Source organism: Larus michahellis, chromosome 3 (assembly GCF_964199755.1).
Source record: "Larus michahellis chromosome 3, bLarMic1.1, whole genome shotgun sequence".
Lineage (NCBI taxonomy): Eukaryota > Metazoa > Chordata > Aves > Charadriiformes > Laridae > Larus > Larus michahellis.
The window spans coordinates 92,448,144-92,466,364 of record NC_133898.1 but is presented as its reverse complement, the minus strand read 5'-3'; the positions used below and the strand labels follow the sequence as shown (position 1 = coordinate 92,466,364).

General features: G+C 45.3%; 1 protein-coding gene across 26 annotated transcripts in view; it reads right to left on the bottom strand.

Moving 5' to 3' along the window:
- SYNCRIP (synaptotagmin binding cytoplasmic RNA interacting protein) overlaps window positions 1-18,144 on the bottom strand; it is a 42,721-nt gene extending 24,577 nt beyond the window's left edge. For 5 of the 26 annotated variants that reach the window (XR_012586311.1, XR_012586313.1, XM_074581236.1 and 2 more), the window contains exons 1-2: window positions 17,785-18,072; window positions 237-396 (exon numbers count right to left, since the gene is read on the bottom strand). Coding sequence is in view for 22 of the 26 variants with exons in the window: in XM_074581236.1 (XP_074437337.1) it covers window positions 237-384 (148 nt within the window). In the remaining 4 variants the exon portion in view is untranslated. The other 21 variants (XM_074581219.1, XM_074581220.1, XM_074581217.1 and 18 more) reach the window with 10 other exon arrangements.
- Between the last annotated feature and the right edge of the window lie 77 nt (window positions 18,145-18,221).

Genomic DNA, 18,221 nt, shown 5'->3' with positions numbered 1-18,221 from the left:
ATGGTCACCTGCATATTTTTCCTCCTTCCCACCCCTCAGCCCAAGTGGCCTGTCCCAAAACTTTTCTCTGAAAAATACTATGACAAATTAAAGCAGCGAATGGAAAACATCCACAGATTTTGGTAAGACTGCAGTTCCCATACTTTTGGAAACCACAAAAAGTTGCTATTTTAGCCCAAAGACAGCAGAATCCAATAAAATATTGTACGTGTGGTTTTGCAAGTTTTACATCTTACCTGCAACGTAAATTTCATCTAGTTTTTCAGCAACTTTCTGTGGTAAACCAGCATCAAGCAATGTCTGGAAATGCTCAGAATGGGTAACTGCAGCAGAAGTATCCATGGGCTCTTCAGTACCATTCCCATTAACATGTTCAGTAGCCATGTTTCCAGATATCTGTTCAAAATGCAATAAGCACCATAATTAAACTAAAAATATCTTCAAGTAGAACAATTCAAATGACAATACATGCAACAGGACTGTCCTATTCTTGGAAAAAAATAAATACCGTAGACCACTTCCCTGATACTTTTTAGTTTTGGAAGACGCACAAAATTCCTCAAAAGAAGCATTAACACAAAGGAAAGCCCTAACACCACTGCCTAGCGGGGGTGGGGTAGCTTTCACTGCAGGTTTTACACAACCCAGCCAGACACTGACTCACCTCCCTCTCTCTGTCTCTCTAACACACTCCCTAAGAGGCTCTGAACAAGTTAGAAATGGAGCAAGAAGCCAATGGCGGGGGTGGGAGGAAGAGCGAACCTGCCACATGCAGCCGCTACCGCCACTGACACCCGCCGCTGCCTCCACCTCCCGTTTGCGAGCCCGCTGCCCCCCGCAGCCAGCCGCCTCTCCAAGGCCCCAGGCGCGGCCGGGATCCCTTCCCGCCTCCGCTCCGGTGCCGGCCGGCCAAGCGAAAGGAACAAAGCGCTCTTCCCCAGTCCGCACCCACCCACGGTGGCGGCGGCGGCAGCGGCGGCGGCCGCCATGAGCCTGATGGAAACACGTGCTCTCCGCGTTCAGATGTCCTACAACTTCCTCCAGTGACCGACTTCCCCCCCCCCCCCCCCGCCGCCGCCACCACCACCCTCCCCGCCACACTCCCGCAGGAGGAGCGGCTCCCCCCCAGCCTCAAGCCCCGGCCATTCCCCCCCACCTCTCACCCTATTCCCCCCGGAGAGCGGTTGCAACACCCCGGGCCCGATTTCACCACTCGGCCGGGAGGATCGCGGCGCCTCCCCGGCCCCACCGCCGCCGCCACCCCCTCCTGCCACACTTCTCCCCGAAACAATGCAGGGGCCCGCCGCCAGCCCCTTCTCCCGGCCGGGAAACGCCGCTGCCCGCCGCCTCATGACGTGACCGGGACCACGCGAAACCCGGGCGGCCCCTCATCCCCACGCACACGCCCGGGCATCGAGGTCGCGGCTCCCCCCCGGCCCCTCACGGGCAATGAATGGAGCGGCAGAGCCGGCAGGACAATGAGGCGACAGCCACGCGCCCTGTGCGGGGACGGCCCGGGTCCTCCCCCGGCCGCGGCCGCCGCCACCGCCTCCCCCAGCGCCGGCCGGCTGCCGGGCCTACAGTGCGGGCACCGGCCCAGCCCGGCCGCCCCCCGCCCGACAGCAGCGGCCACGACGGCAGGCCACCTCCTCCACCCATCGCGCAGCGCCTGCCAGCCGGGCCCCGGCCCGACAACGCTGCAGGGCCCCCACCCCGTCCGCCGTCTCAACCCCCTCCGCCGCCCGGCCCGGCCTGCTCCCACCCCGCTCGGCGGGCGGCTGCCGCCGCTCCGCGCCGCGGCCAGCCCGCTCCCCGCCGGCCTGCCCGCCGGCGCCCTGACCTGTCGCTTACGGGGAGGGGGGGGGGGAGTGAAACGCCGTGCGAAGGGGGCTCGGGGCGCGGCTAGCGGCTGGGCGTGCTGAGGAGCTGCCCCCCCTCTCTCCGCTCCCTCGCTTGTGTCCGGACAGTGTGCTGGAGCTGGCGTAAAATGGCGGCCGCTCGAGCGCTCACGCCGCTGCTGGCACCAACCCCAGCCCCTTCCACTCGGCTCGGGGGGGGGGCGGGGGACGGAGGGGAGGGAGCGGGAAGGAGGGTTGTGGTGGGGGGGGAAGAGGAGGAGGAGGCGCCGCGCGCGCTGGCGCAGCCCCAAAACCCGGGGTCTCCCAGGCAGCTCCGCAAGGGTTATCGCCTCAGCCCCGCCCCCGTCGGGCTGCCCGCGCGCGCGCTCGCGCCCGCCCCGCCCTCCCCGTCCCGCGCGCCATGCGGAGCGGCGCGCGCCGGCCGCTGGCCCGGGCGGAGCCTCCGCCGGCAGGGGCGCGCGCTGCCGGGGGGCGGTTGGGGAGGCGGCGGCGGGACGGGCCCCGTGAGGGGGGGATGACGGCCAGGTTCGGGGCGCGCCCGGGCGACCCGGCGCCTTCCCCGTCGGCCCTGCACCTGTGCGGGCGCCGGGCGAATAAACGGGGCTGGCGGAGCGGCTGTCCGGGCCGGCGCGGGCGGGGATTGGGCGGCGAGCGGCCGTTCCCACGGCGCGCAGGTGGCACAAAGGGGGAACAGCCGCCGGCGGAGGCGGGGAGTCCCGGCCCGCGGCGGGGAGGGTGGGGGACGGACGACGGAGGAGACAAAGCCACGCAGACAAAGGGAGGGGGGAAAGAGAGAGCGGCGCTTTGTGTGGCTGCCGGCCAGCCGAGAGCCCGGCAGCGCTCCGCTCCCGCTGCAGCCGCGATCGGCCTTCCCGCTGGGGAGGCGCCTCACCCCCTGCCCCGAGGGCCTCCCGGGACTCAACCGGCCCCTTCGGTCCCCTCAGGCGGGCACCCCCCTATTCCCCTCAGGTCCCCTCAGGCGGGCTCCCCGCAGCGGCCGCCGCCCGACCCGTCGCGGTGAGGAAGCTTTTTTCCCAAGGGGAAACGGGAGTTTTCCTCAGCGGCCGTGAATCCGCCGAAGCGGCGGCGTTGAAGGGCAGCGGGCGTTGGTCGGCGGGGCGGGCAGGGACTGCGGCTGCCTCGGCGGCTCGACCAAACTCCCACAGGGTGCCCGGAGAAATGAGGCCTTGGCCCCACAGCCACGCTTCGAGCCTCCCTCCGTCCGTGTGTGATGTGACTTTCTGGTGCTGGCCTCAGTGGAAGGTGGCTCTAACCACGCTTACGACGTCGTCGGGTGCGGGTCCCTTCCTCGAGGTCCTTGTCACACACTCCTGAATGACATCCAGTTCCTAACTTGGGCACCTCACACAAGGAATTCGGAAACTGACCTAATAATCTCTGCCAGACCTGTAACTCCAGATAAAGACGGCAAAGTGAAGGCAGGAAGGCACAATATTACTCATTTCCTCAGAGGCAGCTCAGCGACAAGCAGACCAACTACTGCTGCCCCTTAGCCCAGCCAAACACCTTCAGCGTAACTCCAATGTTTTAAAAATACTTTAGCCTGCACATTGGAGCCAGAACAGGCAGTTACAAGGTTAGTTCATTGTCAACAAATACATGCTGGTGTCTTAAGTATGTGAAACATATAACTGGTATTCAGTGAGATGAGAAAAACCTCCTTCAGGTACTGGAATGTGGTAAGACTTCATTAAAGACTGAACCACTCCACAGGTTAGTCTGAAATAGCAACAAATACAAAGCAGCTGTACGCAATCAAATATTCCAGATAATTTACAATTTGAAAATGTTACTAAAAATAGTTTTTACTCAAGCTTTTCCCCCATGCTTAAAAAATCGAAACTTTCTGAAATAATTTTAGTAAAACAAAAGCTAATTTTTAGTGCAAATTTGTGTGGTATTTTTAAATCTTTATAAAAATAAATATTTTTCTCCCTTCAAAAATTCATAACTTTCTCCAAAAATATAGCTACCACCCGGGCAAGGAGTGTAATAGCCTCAAAAACAAATTTGGAGAGCATTTTTCAGTGAAAATACTGCACCAAAACATGTTATTTTCAGGCATTTACACAAGGTGTTCCAGTGAGGTGTTTACAATACAGATGTGAGAGAGTAATATCTAAATTTCATAACTGGGTTTGTTCTCTGGGACTAATGAAAACAGCGAAAAATGTTTCATCAAAGTTCTCAGTCAGTGGATCTGACTAACTACAGGTGGCAACTCCCGATAAAGTACTTCCCACTTTCAGGCCCAGTTTTAGAGGGAAAACTTTTTATGCACTTTCCTTTTCCTCCATAAAATGGAAGTAAAAGCAATAAAAAGACTAGGATAATTAGGATAAATGCAGAGAACAGATTTGCACCCTTATTTAAAATCACAGCTGACCCTGAGTCAGTTGCAACTATTCGATTCTTTGAAATTTTATGTAGAAAGGAGGAAACAAAGAGTCTGACGTGCAGTTCCCCTAAATATAGCTCAGTTATTAGCCCTGGAATCAGTAGGACAGAGACAAAAGTGGTATGCCCAGGAGAAGGTCCATTAAATCATAAAATGAGTTTTCTTTTTCTTTTATTTGAATCACGTAGAATATCTATTGAAAAAATAGCTTGCCAAGAACATTTGCGGACACTTATCTGGTGATCTGGATTTACACAAGGAGTTTCACTGCATGTGCCTAAAAGTTTGACAGCTTCTCACCATGATTAAAGTCATGTTAATTGCTAAATTTTCCTGGAACATGAAACCCCTACCTGCTTCTAGTGCAATTGTAACCACTGTGGAGCCCCTCTGAAGCCACAGCTGGGTGTCTGAGCATCCCCAGCACATCCACAGTAAAACCAAAGATGATCAGAGGGCTGGAGCACCTCTCCTACGGGGACAGGCTGAGACAGTTGGGGTTGTTCAGCCTGGACAAGAGAAGGCTCTGGGGAGACATAGCAGCCTTCCAGTACCTAAAGGGGGCCTACAGGAAAGCTGGAGAGGGACTTTTTACAAGGGCATGTAGTGACAGGACAAGGAGTAATGGCTTCAAACTGGAAGAGAGTAGATTTAGATTAGATATCAGGAAGAAATTCTTTACTGTGAGGGTGGTGAGGCACTGCAACAGGTTGCCCAGAGAAGCTGTGGATGCCCCATCCCTGGAAGTGTTCAAGGCCAGGCTGGATGGGGCTTTGAGCAGCCTGGTCTAGTGGGAGGTGGGTTGGAACTAAGTGATCTTTAAGGTCCCTTCCAACCTAAATCATTCTATGATTCTATACCAGGACCAACAACAGAGCTGCACAGATAAAGCAGTGAAAAATAAATTTAATTTGACTATAAAAGTCTAATTTTTGTTTTTGAGCTAGTTGTGTACAATTAAAGAATTATACTCTAAACAAAGTATGAAAATCTAGGAGACTTGGTAGGAATCTTACCTTCAGTTCCTATGATACCTATTGAGATTGCATGGCATTAGCCTTTTCAGAGTGTGTACACATCGGAAATTTAGGCTGAGCTGTGGAATTGGTTATACCTCAGCTGTGAAAAGCACCAGCTACAGCCTTAGAGGGGCAGATCACTCAGTTATATGGCAAATGTCATTGCCTGTAAGAACAAAACAAGCCTCCCATGCTACGTCTGCCACAGCACACTTACGAAAGGATTCAGCCACTCCTGGGGTTTCTCAGCAACACGTTTTCCAGTCCATTCCTAGCCCTAAGCCTCCTTGGTAAGACCGCCAAGTTATTAATATATCTGTGTTTTATAAGGATATCTAACTTCAGGAAAGAACTGGAGTCTGCAGTTTATTCCATGTAGTGCACAGCTAGCCACTGGCCTATTTGCCCTGTAAGACCCTTGGTAAAATAAGATTATTTAGGGAAATACCTATTTAATTAAAAGCCTGTTTAATTTTTTCATTCTATCAGTCAGAGGCTCTATGACTTAAAAAATCGGTTGAGCTACAAAATACAAAGCCTGTGCCTATTAAGAGAAAAATCACAAGTCAGAAATTAAACAAAAGATGAGTCAGACATATGAACTTTTCTTCAGGAGAAAGCTTTTCATATATGACTGAATGGCTTAGTCTTTAATATGCAGATTTAAGAGTTCTTCCATTCTTAAAAGTAACTTACAATCTAAAATTGTCACATGATTTCAGCAAAAGACGACTGAAGTAATGGTAGTACTTACTTTTAACGTTCTTTCCAGTTATATCCTTTGTGCATCTCTCACTTTTCCAAAATTAGGCAGAGGTAGCACTAATTAAAACAAACTCAAGGTTATTCCCCTGTTTATTTAAACTATTTCTGAGGCTCTAACATTGACCCTTCTAACTCTTCAAATACTTCCCTTCTTCCAACTAAGTCAGGAAAACAAAAGCAGCAAAGAAAGTGTTTGAAAATCCATTGATTATGGTTCACAGGACCAGAGGCAGTGGGCATAAACTAAAACACAGGAGGTTCCTTCTGAACATCGAGAAACACTTTTTCCTTGTGAGGGTATCTGGCACAGGTCGCCCAGGGAGGTCGTGGAGTCTCCATTCTTGGAGATATTCAAAAGCCATCTAGGCATGGTCCTGGGCAGCCAGCTCTAGGTGGTCCTGCTGGAGCAGATGGATGGATTCTGTGTTGTGGTTAATTATCCTGATCTTTACAAATGCAACTCTACTGACTAATTGAAGTTACTTTTCTGAGATTTGGAAGGGCTTTTTTTTTTCTCCTGAATCCAAAAACCAAAGTAACTGATTTTGCACTAATTTTTAATTCTTCTATTTCTGCAAAATGGATGAGGAGTCGGCTCCTACAGATTTGACACCATCATTTCAGGGCTTTGGAGGTTGAAATCACATGCATTCTGCTAAATATTTGCCCAGATAGTCACAGGCAGAGAACAAGCCTGGCAGTGAGGAGGAATGGGGCTCTTCCAGGAATTCTTTTGGTGTCAGATTTTATATATAGACTGAAAGTCTTGAAACAACTTCTTTCTGAACGGCTTCTGTCTCCTTTCCTTATGGGTGTGCTATAGCAACAGTGCCAGTGAAAGAAAGGGTATTGGACTGCTTATTTCTGCAAAGTATCTATGTTTTTAAGCCCTTCTTTCCAATACTAGTACTTTTTCCCTCCTTCCAGTCAACATTCCCCCTCTCCCAATCAAACACTCCAGAGCTGACATTGTAAGAGAAAAGCAGAACAGAAACAGCAGAAGGTAGTTTATTTCACATTCCATTAATATCTTTAGCTTTTTTTAATTTAAGTTAGAGGATTTTAAAACAGTTGTTTGTCAGCCATGGGCTCAGAGCAATCATTGTAGAATTCAATGTCTTTTGCAGTACATTATAGGTTAATGTGTAAGTACTGAATGAGGTGTGGAGGAGGAGAGCACTCTATTTTTGCACACACACAAAACAGTGAAGTCACTTCCACGCGTCTGAGAAAATGCCAACTCAAAGCCATCCCAAACTGACTATTATCACTCAGAAACCAGATGCCCAGCCTTGTAACAGAGAACTATAAATGCCCTATGCTTACTGGCAAAAAAAAAAAAAAGAAAGAAAAAGCAGTGTTAAGTGTTATTCAGAACCTATACCTTCAACACGGACAAGGGACAAATGAGGCAACATAACACTGGCCTACAAAGTCAGAAGTGGCACAGAGAAAAGTAGAGAATAGCTGTTCAACCTTTCTGCGAATAGAAGAATGAGGAGGCATCAAATCAAACTGGCAGATAGCCAAGCAAAAAACAGCTATTTTTACATACACGCAACTAAGCTGGGGAATTCGTTGTCACATGAAGCTTTAGGTATTTCCATAAACCCCAAAAGTAACTAGCCTAATTAATGGAAGAAACTCTCTTCTAAAATTATTAAATGCAGAGATAGCAGCCCAAGTTAAAGTCCAAAGCAAAAATTAGCGGAGGCTGGGGGGAACGTACCAGAAAGTACTTTTGTATCTATGCTCGCCCTATCTTTGCATTTTTCCGTTAGCTAATGCCCACTACTGGAGACTGAATGTCAGTCTTAACCCTTCAGTCTGATGGTACAAATACCCTGTCATTGCAGCAAGCAGAGCATGCAATAACTAATCTGTTCCTTTCATCCCAAACCCTTCCCACTTCCTGCAGAAGTATACGTGCCAACATTCCTCTTCCTCCAGATTCCCTCTAATCATATATTCCTCATCCCACTATAGACCTATAAAGCACAGGCTTCCTGTACCAATAGCTCACAAGCTTATCAAGGGTGAAGGAACTACATGAAGAGGCTTCCTAATCTGAAGGAAAAAAACCCCAAACCATACTGCTTTACTGTTGCTGTGGGTACAAAAGGGAGTTAAGACACAACTACTACTACCTTTTCTGTCCTATTCCCCTGAGCATCTGATGCTTTAAAGTTCTTACACAGAGGAGTATTACCATTAGGTCAGCACCTGGCAAAGCTCAATGAAAAGAGGAGGCAAGATACTCAGTGAAGAAGTGACAAGAGAGTTGTTGCTCCCCGCCATACACCCACCCTGCTTTCATCAAATTAGCATGGAAAGGTTGGAGAAAGCAGATAGAAAACAAATCCCTCCATGTCCTAGTGCATTCTGCCTTACGAGAAGGACGTAAGCAAGAGAACTGTATGGAGCATTCCTCATCGGTATCCATATTCTAAACATCTCAAAGTCATCTCAGGACAGTAGTGCTATCCTGTCCACTTATGCAGTGTGAGGTGGCCAAGTGCTGAAGCTGCAACTCACCAAGCAGAGCCACAAGTGAAAGCTTCAATGTAGAACTTCCAGCTCTGTTTAGATCCTTCTCTGCCCAGACACCCACCCATCCCTGCCCTTACATCCCTGTACAGCAGTCCTGGAACATCTCCCTGACAAGAAGCCATCAGGATTCCAGTACTTGTCACACTTACAAAAGCCAATTGAAGGGTGGAACAAAAGGAGAGGGACCCTTGGGATCGATTTAACCCCACATGAGTTATGTTGTGCATTAAGCCCATCTCCAAAGGCAGACAGTGTGTCACTGCGTCACAGAACATTCTCTCCCAGGTCTGGGCATCTTTCCCAGGAGAGTGCAGCACAACATGGACACAGTGGCGACAGCCATGCAGTAGATGGGACAGATCATGGGCTGTTCTCCAGCCATAAGGCAAAAGTGGACAGCACAGTGCATTTCCACAGCTAAGCTCTCATCCACCTTAACCTCTAAACCATGCCCAAGTATTACATGTGAGAGAATGCTAGCTGGTGCAGGCTTCAGTTGTCAGGCTGTGTTAACCCTTAACAGCATGGATGATCAGTTGTCCATGATTGGGCTCATGTCCCAGGGCTATTTAGTTTATTAGTAATGACATTGCTGATTACTCAAGAGGGAAAGTGCCTGATGCAGCAGTTGCAATACACAGCTTTCAGGATCAGTGTTCCAAGCTACTTAACATGTAACCAAACAACCTAAAAATCTTTTCAAGCATGGGTGAGCCCAGATAACCTCGTGTCTTCAAGGTCCTTGTAAGAATAGAACAATCTCCCCCATCCCCCCTCCTTTTACAATCCTTGCCAGGTACAAGGTAGAAGTGATTCCACAAATGCAGCGTTTCTGCAGATCCCAAGAGCAGACAATACCACCTTTTGTAAATGACTGCTTTTTTAGTTTGGTTCCCCCCCTCAAAAGATGCCTGGAATATGCTGCACTAAGGGAGTTCTCATTTACAGCACAAACTGCAGACTAGAGCACAAAGATGAGGAACTATTACTATCAGTACCTCAGGCTCTGCTTGGTGCTTTTCAGTAGTCTTCTTTTGGAAGATCTACTCTATAATTTTATTTGGGCCTTCAGAAATACTAGAATTAGATCTTAGGCTAACACAGCTTCAGCACATGTGTGTAAGTTTACCCTTTCCAGCTTGTGTAGCAGTAACCACGTATCTCTTCATTGTTTTGCACAGGGCAGCGTGGGCAACATAACCTGTTCTCAAACCCAACCAAATCGTGTAATTTAATATGGTACAACTAATACTGCTGCATTATGCTGCTAGAAGCAATAATTCAGTTCTTTAGGGAAACAAAGTTTTAATTTTACCTAGCAACTGGGCACTAGAAAAAATAAATTGCTATTCTGTGGGGACATACGAAGAACATTATGCTTTCAATCTGCCTTCAGAAAATAAACTTAGAAGCATCTCGTTGATCTTGTAAAAATATATGGGGTTGGTTTTTCTTTTTAAAAGTTTATATCTTAAAAGTAGCTGCAAGTAAGAACAATTACAGGGAAGTTTCATTTTGAAAGCTTAAATCTATCAGGGTAAATTTTTTAACAAAATCTTTTACCAGTTTATGGACTAGTTAAATACACGTCTGATAAACCTGTGAACTTGTTTATTGATGCCACTTTCAAATTAAACACTTCTAGTAGCTCTTGAGTTCTCCAACTAGAGTTATGTGCCAATGGATAGCAATGTTTGGAGGCACATGTAGAGCAGTAAGAGTAGTCAATGCAACTGTGCCAGGATATACCTTTTTACTGCCAGTACATCAATTCTCAGTTTCAGCGGGACCAGTGTAGATATCTGATTATCTGTCCAGTGTAGATTATCTGTCCATAAAAAAAAAAAAGTTAAAATCACTGATGACAGTTAACTGCAGGAGTTTCTAAATTATTCCATTCTCTTCCAAGTTCAAGTGCTTTTAGATTTTACTGCCACATCCACAGCAATAGCTTATGTATCTCCCAAGAAAAAATACAAAAAAATTCCTACAAGAGATCTTTTCATGTATACTACAAAAAGGTAAATGTTTGCAATTTACTGCCAACATTTATTGTTAAACCCTTTAAACTTCCATTAAAAGATCAGTAAATTTGATGCATGAAAAATTTTCAAGGGAGGAGATTTTTGCCCCTCTACTCTGCTCTGGTGAGACCCCACCTGGAGTACTGCATCCAGCTCTGGAGCCCTCAACACAGGAAAGACATGGACCTGTTAGAGCAGGTCTAGAGGAGCGCCACAAAAATTATGAGAGGGATGGAACACCTCTCCTATGAGGCCAGACTGAGAGAGTTGGGATTGTTCAGCCTGGAGAAGACTCCATGAAGACATGACTGGGGCCTTTCACTACTTAAAAGGGGCCTACAGGAAAGATGGGGACAAACTTTTTAGCAGGGCCTGTTGTGATAGGACAAAGGGTATTAGCTTTAAACTAAAAGAGGGAAGATTTAGACTAGAAACAGGGAAGAAATTTTTTAAAATGAGGGTGGTGACGCACTGGCACAGGTTTCCCAGAGAGGTGGTAGATGCCCCATTGCTGGAAACATTCAAAGTCAGGTTGGATGGGGCTCTGAGCAACCTGGTCTAGCTGAAGATGTCCCTGCTTATTGCAGGGGCGTTGGACTAGATGACCTTTAAAGGTCCCTTCCAACCCAAACTATTCTATGATTCTATGAAAACTGTTAAACAATTTCAGATCAACCGTATTGATACAGATCTGCTGTGGCCAAAAGAGGCTGTAAGCAACATGCAGAAGAATCTTTCTTTAGTCTGAAAGCATTATGAACACCTCCAGTCTAAGTACACAATAGAAAAAAAATTAGAACCAGAAATGAGGGGTAGTAAGGTGGAAATTTTTGTAAGCATGCACATTTGATGCAAATACCTTTCAAAAACAAACATGAGACATTCCCAGTTTAGCAGTTCACCTGCTTTCTATAGCTCAGCTGAGGTAGCACAGATGGGTTCTTCCACCCTCAGGCTGGTGGTGATAGTGCTGATAATACATTAGCATTTCCTCTCAGGCCCTTTCTGACTCCTCAGTTGCTAGTCAGATTTCTTAGCAAGTAATCAGTCTATGCTCCCCAGCAACAAGTACCTAAAGTTCACATTAAGGTTAAATCCCAGTAAAAAGGGAGACTGTTCCAGCCACCCACAGAAAGCAAATATCTCATGGTTACCTTTCTGTATTTATCTTAATCACCAAATTTGAGAGATAGGATTAGACTATATGAAATAGAGACAGTCCAGGAATTTTTTAAAACCTCTTCATCACACCTCTATTAGAAGCTCTAGCAGAAGCTCAGAATGTTTGCTTCCATGGCTGGATGCCAATTCAGCTGATACTTCTTTTTGCTGCTGCTAAGAAGAGGCTATCATCTTCACAGAAGTTTATTTCTGCCTTTTTCATGAATCTGAGGTGCCTGTTTCCTGGCCAGCCTTCGAAATAGTCACGGAGACAAGACCAAGTAAAACAGAGCCGATTTCTGCAGAATTAAGATCTTTCTGAACAGGAAAAATGGTTATGGTTCTTTTGAGAATACTATACAAAGAAGTAGTTGATTTTTAGCCCTGTTATATTAATTGTGAGTAGGAAAAAGCTTTACTTAAAATACTACTCGCCTTCCACCTTTTTCTAACTCCTGCTTTGCTGCCTGGAATTTTTCAGTACAGAGAGCCCAGTATCAACACTGCAGTGGGGAGGGACAGGGTTTCCCTTCCACATCTGAAACAACCTGAAGCCCAGCTAGCTATCATTCCTGATAGATTGCAATTTAGTTAATCAGTGACTTATTTGCAGGCTCTGTCCCTGATTTCTAAAGAGCAAATCACAGCTGTCAAATCACATCAATTACAGGAACTGGTCTTGTTTTTACAACTCAACAGGTGTTTGAATTTGATTATTATATCCTTGAGTCCCAGACAGAGAAAAATTTCCCAGAGACCTTTTTTCCTTCACTGAAGTTTCATATACTATTACTTTTATAGCCCTTCTGGGACTAATACTGAATGGATATGTAGTAGTCTCTTGCAGTTCTGTATTTTTGTCTGGGTTTCTGGGATGTTTAATGTGTAACTTTTCTGGAGGAAGCACCACAGGACTAGTACAGGAGGGGAGGAACAGGATTTTTAGGAGATCAGTACAGAGCTGAGGACTACACAATAGTTTCAGACACCAAGGTTCCAACCTTGGCCCAGCTTTCTTAGCTCATGCTGGGAGATAGCCCAAGCTTCCATAGATGATCTGCTGTATATATAGAAATTATAATTTCAGGAAAGACAAAATATGCACACCCCTTTTGACAATTTAAAAGCATTTTCCTCATGGAAAATCAACAATACTTTAAATTTTCCTGGTCACGCTTCAGTGGAAAAATCTCAACTAGAAAACCCAAACTAGGGACAAGAAGATGCAACCAAGAGGCAAAACACCTCCAGGAGTGCTGCCTCAGAATAAGAGAATAACTCTTCTTGGTGTAGCATTTTCTTCTCTTACAGGTAGGCGAGGACACAACACAGTGTCATTAAAGGCAGCCATTCTGGTCACTGTCAAGTTTCTTCAACCCAAACCAGAAGCTCAGGATCTTTTTCCTTCTGAAGTTAGTGCAGTGAAATGTTAGCCATCACAAAGACAGTGGTCCATATGACACAGCTCACTAATGACATATTGCTCACAAGACCCTCTGCATAACCATGGTAGAGGAACTTAACATTTGAAATCAAAAGGGCCGAAGCATGACATCACCCACAGTATGTCACAGCCTCAGAACTGCTGTCCTGAGGCCAGAGGCTGGGAGCACTACAGGGAGTCTCATTTCTGAGGGTTGGAAGTTAGGCTGGTGTCACTGCAGAAGATGTAGTAGCATGGATTTAGGGCACAGAAATCGTTATTCTCCACATCTTCCCCTTTTTGATTCTTCTGGTAGAAGATCTTTCATTTACTAAGTATTTGGCTTTTTACTCCTCCAATATTCTAAGACTCAATTTGCACTTAAAAAGTCTAATATCCAGATACTCTGATTGCTAGTCTTATATGGAAAGGCTACCCTTTCCTTCCTGTGGTAAGTCATAGGGACCATAGACTGCCACATTCAGACAACTCTAAGAGGTTTAAGTGTTTTTTTGTTGGGTTTTTTTGGGGTTTGTTTTTTGTTTTTTTTTTTTAAAACAACCATACCTTCAGAAATAGGGTGAGAACATCTAAAAGGATGTTTCTCCCCCTTCCATCTTCCCAAGCAGTAGCATTGGTGGTCTTCAGTCCTTTATCATTTCAGATCCTCACAAGAACAAGTGAGATTTCTCTCCAAATCTATGGAGCTCCTGGCAAACCACTTTCTTCGTATTTGAAAGCTAAAAGCTTTTCACCTTCCCAAATCGAGCATAGCTCATATTGGGGCTGGTACTTTTATAGAAAATGTATCTAGCAGTTACTACTTCAGTTCAGTCTTACTCTTCTAATCAAAAAACTATAAACTACACGAAACTCCCAGAAGAAAGTATTCATACTATTTCCAGTTTTTGCGTCATAGCAATTAAAAAAGGCAAAACACACAGCAAAACACCTTGCAGTCAACCCTCATAAAGGGTCATCATATAAAGATCCCTTTACATGGGAGGAAGGTTTTCTCAGCAGCCTTAAATCTGTATCTCAAATTAGCAGAAACTGTGCTGAACGACTTTTCACTGGCAACGGAACTTGTTCCGTTCAAGTACACGTAAATGAAGACAAGCCAATTCTGGCAACTGTACGAGTACTTCTTCAAAAACATGTTTTCAAAAACCCAGACACTGTTCCCACCCCATGAAGTTTTTTTGGGGGAACATCCTCAGCACTGTGATACCTTTTTATTGTAAAATACTCTTTTAAGATGTTCTGAAGGTAACTCCTGTTCCTGCCATTAAACTTATTTTATGTGGTTTATAATCTGTAAAACAGGAAGAGGGGGAAGCGTTAATTCCCACAAACCAAACCTCTTTTTTGTTTGCAATAGCAAATATGTAACTTAATAAAATTTTCAGAACCAGAAACTACGTAATCCAACTATTTACAGAAAATGTTTGTTCAAAGATACACTGGGGATTGAATAAGCATACTCTGAACTGTTTAACTTGTGAAGGCCAAATGACATTAAGAACTGCCGCTCACCGTGTTTCAATATTGCACTTTTCTGATGGTGTGCAAGAAATTGAACTAAAAGACTGAAGCAGTTTGCTTTATATTCTGCTGCAGAAAATGACCTAACTGCTAGACAGAGCTAACACACCTAGAGAGTTTGAGTTGCAAGTGTTTCTTTCAGGACTCCATAGTATCTGCAACATCCCTCATTCTGACCGAAAAACAACCAACCAACTAAGGCTAGGGCAAATTATTTTCTATTTTATCAAAGTAACATGAAGTACAGCGATTTAACAGTAGCTGTATATTCCTCCTCTGCAGTGATTTTAAGGTGATTTAAAAATACAACCATCGCTTTTCCACCAACTAAACAGTTTCAAAATAAGTTCTAAGCATTTATTTCAGTCCATTCATCTCTTTTTAGCTTCTTTCCAATATACAAAATAATGACTGAACTTTATTTTAGGACAGATTTTAATCATTCCTCGCTTGCAACCATAAAACTAGTACTGTTATTGCTGGGACAATATTCCTTCAGTTACTTACTGAGAACTCCAATCACAGGGAGAAAAACAGTGGTTAGTGGTCCGGTGAGAAGCCTGAAGTGTAAGTCAGGGATAGTAAGGTAAGAGCGCATATCAATACTTCAAATTTTCACCTCCAGCATACCTCAAACAGTAAAGTCGTCCTAGCACCAGGGCCTTAACTGGACTCCACTTACCACTGTTTTCATTAATGTGAGAGTTGAAAGAGACATCGGTTTCAAAGAGAAAAAAAAGCTTTTACTTCAGCTCCTTCCTAAGTCATATTGTCCTCCCCCCTTCTCCCCTCCCCCCACAGTTACTAGCATATGTACTACTTCATATATTTTACAGCCCACATATCATTCATGTTTCTTATCTTTTTAAATGGAGATAGGTCGCAATCGCCAAGTAGTATTCAAATACAAATGAAAATCTCCTCAGGAAATTCCCAAGCAAACTGCTGGAAAGCCTCTCTGTACTTCTCCTGTTCCTTATCCTGGTCATCCTCAGACAGAATACTGAGCGAGCCAGACTTTGTCCCACTCAATACAGCCATTCTTCTGAGCATCAAACACCACTTTGTCCTCCCGAGCCTGCAGGAAGTTTGAGACAATGGCAGAGAAGTACTGTCTTCATAGCCCCGATAGCTCAACTGGACTATCAACTAAAAAGCCACATGGGATGTTTGAAAGAAAGTGGAACTCATCATTTTAATTCTGCTTTTCCAGTTTATATCCTCCGAGAAAAACAGACAAGGGCAGACAAGCAAAAATGCATGTAATACCGGTTATAATAACAGAAAGTACAGAGAATGTAAATCATTGGACACATACATTTACATAGCATACGAAGGCCTCCATTTCTACTCCACTCAACTAAAATAACCATTTATCTGTTAAATTCATTCATACTCCAGATTATAACTCACATTCTGTCCTCTGAACTGTGGGAGGGGGTGTGCAGAAAAACTACTGACCCCAAGTCAGGGTTAAATACTCTCCAATACAGAGGATACATTTCCTTGGGCAAAGTCTAACACTTTGCTCACTCTGCTGTGTCCATCTTTGACTGTCTTAAGGAGTCCCTCTCACATCTGTAATTTAACTTCTATGCCCGTTTTTAATCAGTGGATCTCATACCTGAGCTTTATATGGCAAGTTTATACAATTAAGAGCCTGCCTGCCCCAGAAGGCAGCGACCTCACTGAAGCTGGCACACAGTGTAACCGCAGCCACGGTGGCGCACTGCTCTGCAGGCCAGTACCCTGACGGCACAGCTTATGCTAAATTTTCTCTTCACTGGGATCTGTTACTCCAAGCAGGCTTCACACCAGCAAATGCACTCTCACAGCAGTGGGGGTGCCATGGCAAGATAAACCACTGCTAGCTTAGTTTCGCTCACTTGCAACTGTTTACATAGATCTACAGCCTCCACCGGCAAGACAAGTTCTTCAGCAACAGACAAAACCTCCCACCTTAATAGGGACCTTATTAATGGTAACAAAGCATTTATGCAGAGCTTGCAGCTGCATTACTCCTCTTCCTTGTAAGCCCACCTCTCATTTAACTCAAAAAAGGGCTCTGCATTTTTTACCCAGTTACTAGGACCGATACATGGCAATATTCCAGAAAAAAGTTTGTCTAACCATTCATTTCTTGGACCACAGCCCAACAGCCATGTGACACTTACAAGCTGAACACTAATGATAGTGCAAGATTTCACCACACTATTTAAAGCACACACACAAAAAAAGCAGTGTTTTCATGCTGTTTACTGCACAATCTTAAGTCAAAGCTTTAAATCTAGCAAGCTATTTTGTAAATGGAAGTTTAATGAAGTACTTCTGCAGAGAAACCTCATGCCATGTGTTCCAAACACATCACACAGTAACTCTTCACAACTACATCTCCTTATCTCAATTGCTTGTATAAAACATCTTACCAGATTCAAAAAACATACCAGAACTAAATCCACAAGTGGTTTGCAAACACGTTGTCCCCCTCCCACCAAGCAAAAAAGCCATCACAAGTATTATTCTTTACATATTACATACTACTAATACATGTTTCATTGTTTACCCATCTTCTTCAGCCTTATAGCACAGGAGCATTCATAAAGACTTACAGCTAATAGCCAATATGCTTAATCAGTGGCCACATCTACCTTTTTCTGTGTCAAGTGAAGGGGTCATCTTTTTCATGATTAAACACTGCTCCTAGAGACAGCCCTCCACCACCCAACATGCAAGATAACATGATTCTCTGGCACCCTTTACCCAATACTGTCACTCCTAGATCAGAACCCACCCCCAAGGAATGTTTTAAAAAATACAGAACAGGACTGATGTGAAGTACTTTAGGTATCCAAAGCATCACCCACAATTCTAAAACTTTCTCTGTAGTCTTTTATTCGATTCCAGAAATCACAAAAGCAACTCATTCTCACCAGGTTTACTGCAGATACACATAGCAGTATCTCATCAAAAGCTTCTATATTTCACATTAGCGTCAGCCCGAAGGACAAAAAGACGGTACCTTTACACTCAAATTGCTGCTGCATTACCCACTTCTCTGGTCTTCAGCATCTTCTTTTCCTCCAGAAGAGATTGACCTAGCCAGGGCTGGCAAGTTTTTGACTTACCACCCAGTTAGCTTCACTAAATGCTGTCAACAGCACCCCGACTTTTCACAGAACTGCAGCGGGCACAGTATGGAGACTGGTCCCTCTCCACTTCTGAAGTACATAATCACTAAGGGAGTTTATGTTGTCCAGGAGTCACTCGAGCACAATGTGGAATATGATGTGCCAGTACGTGCTGTACCAGACAGTGCAACAAGGCCATGTTGCCTTTATAGCTCTTGCGAAGTACAAGCTGTCAGAGAACACTGTGGTGTGACTACAGACCTGATGTGCAAGAGCCAGGTTTGTCACATTCTCATCTTTATTCAAGAGCAAGCATGTACAAAACACA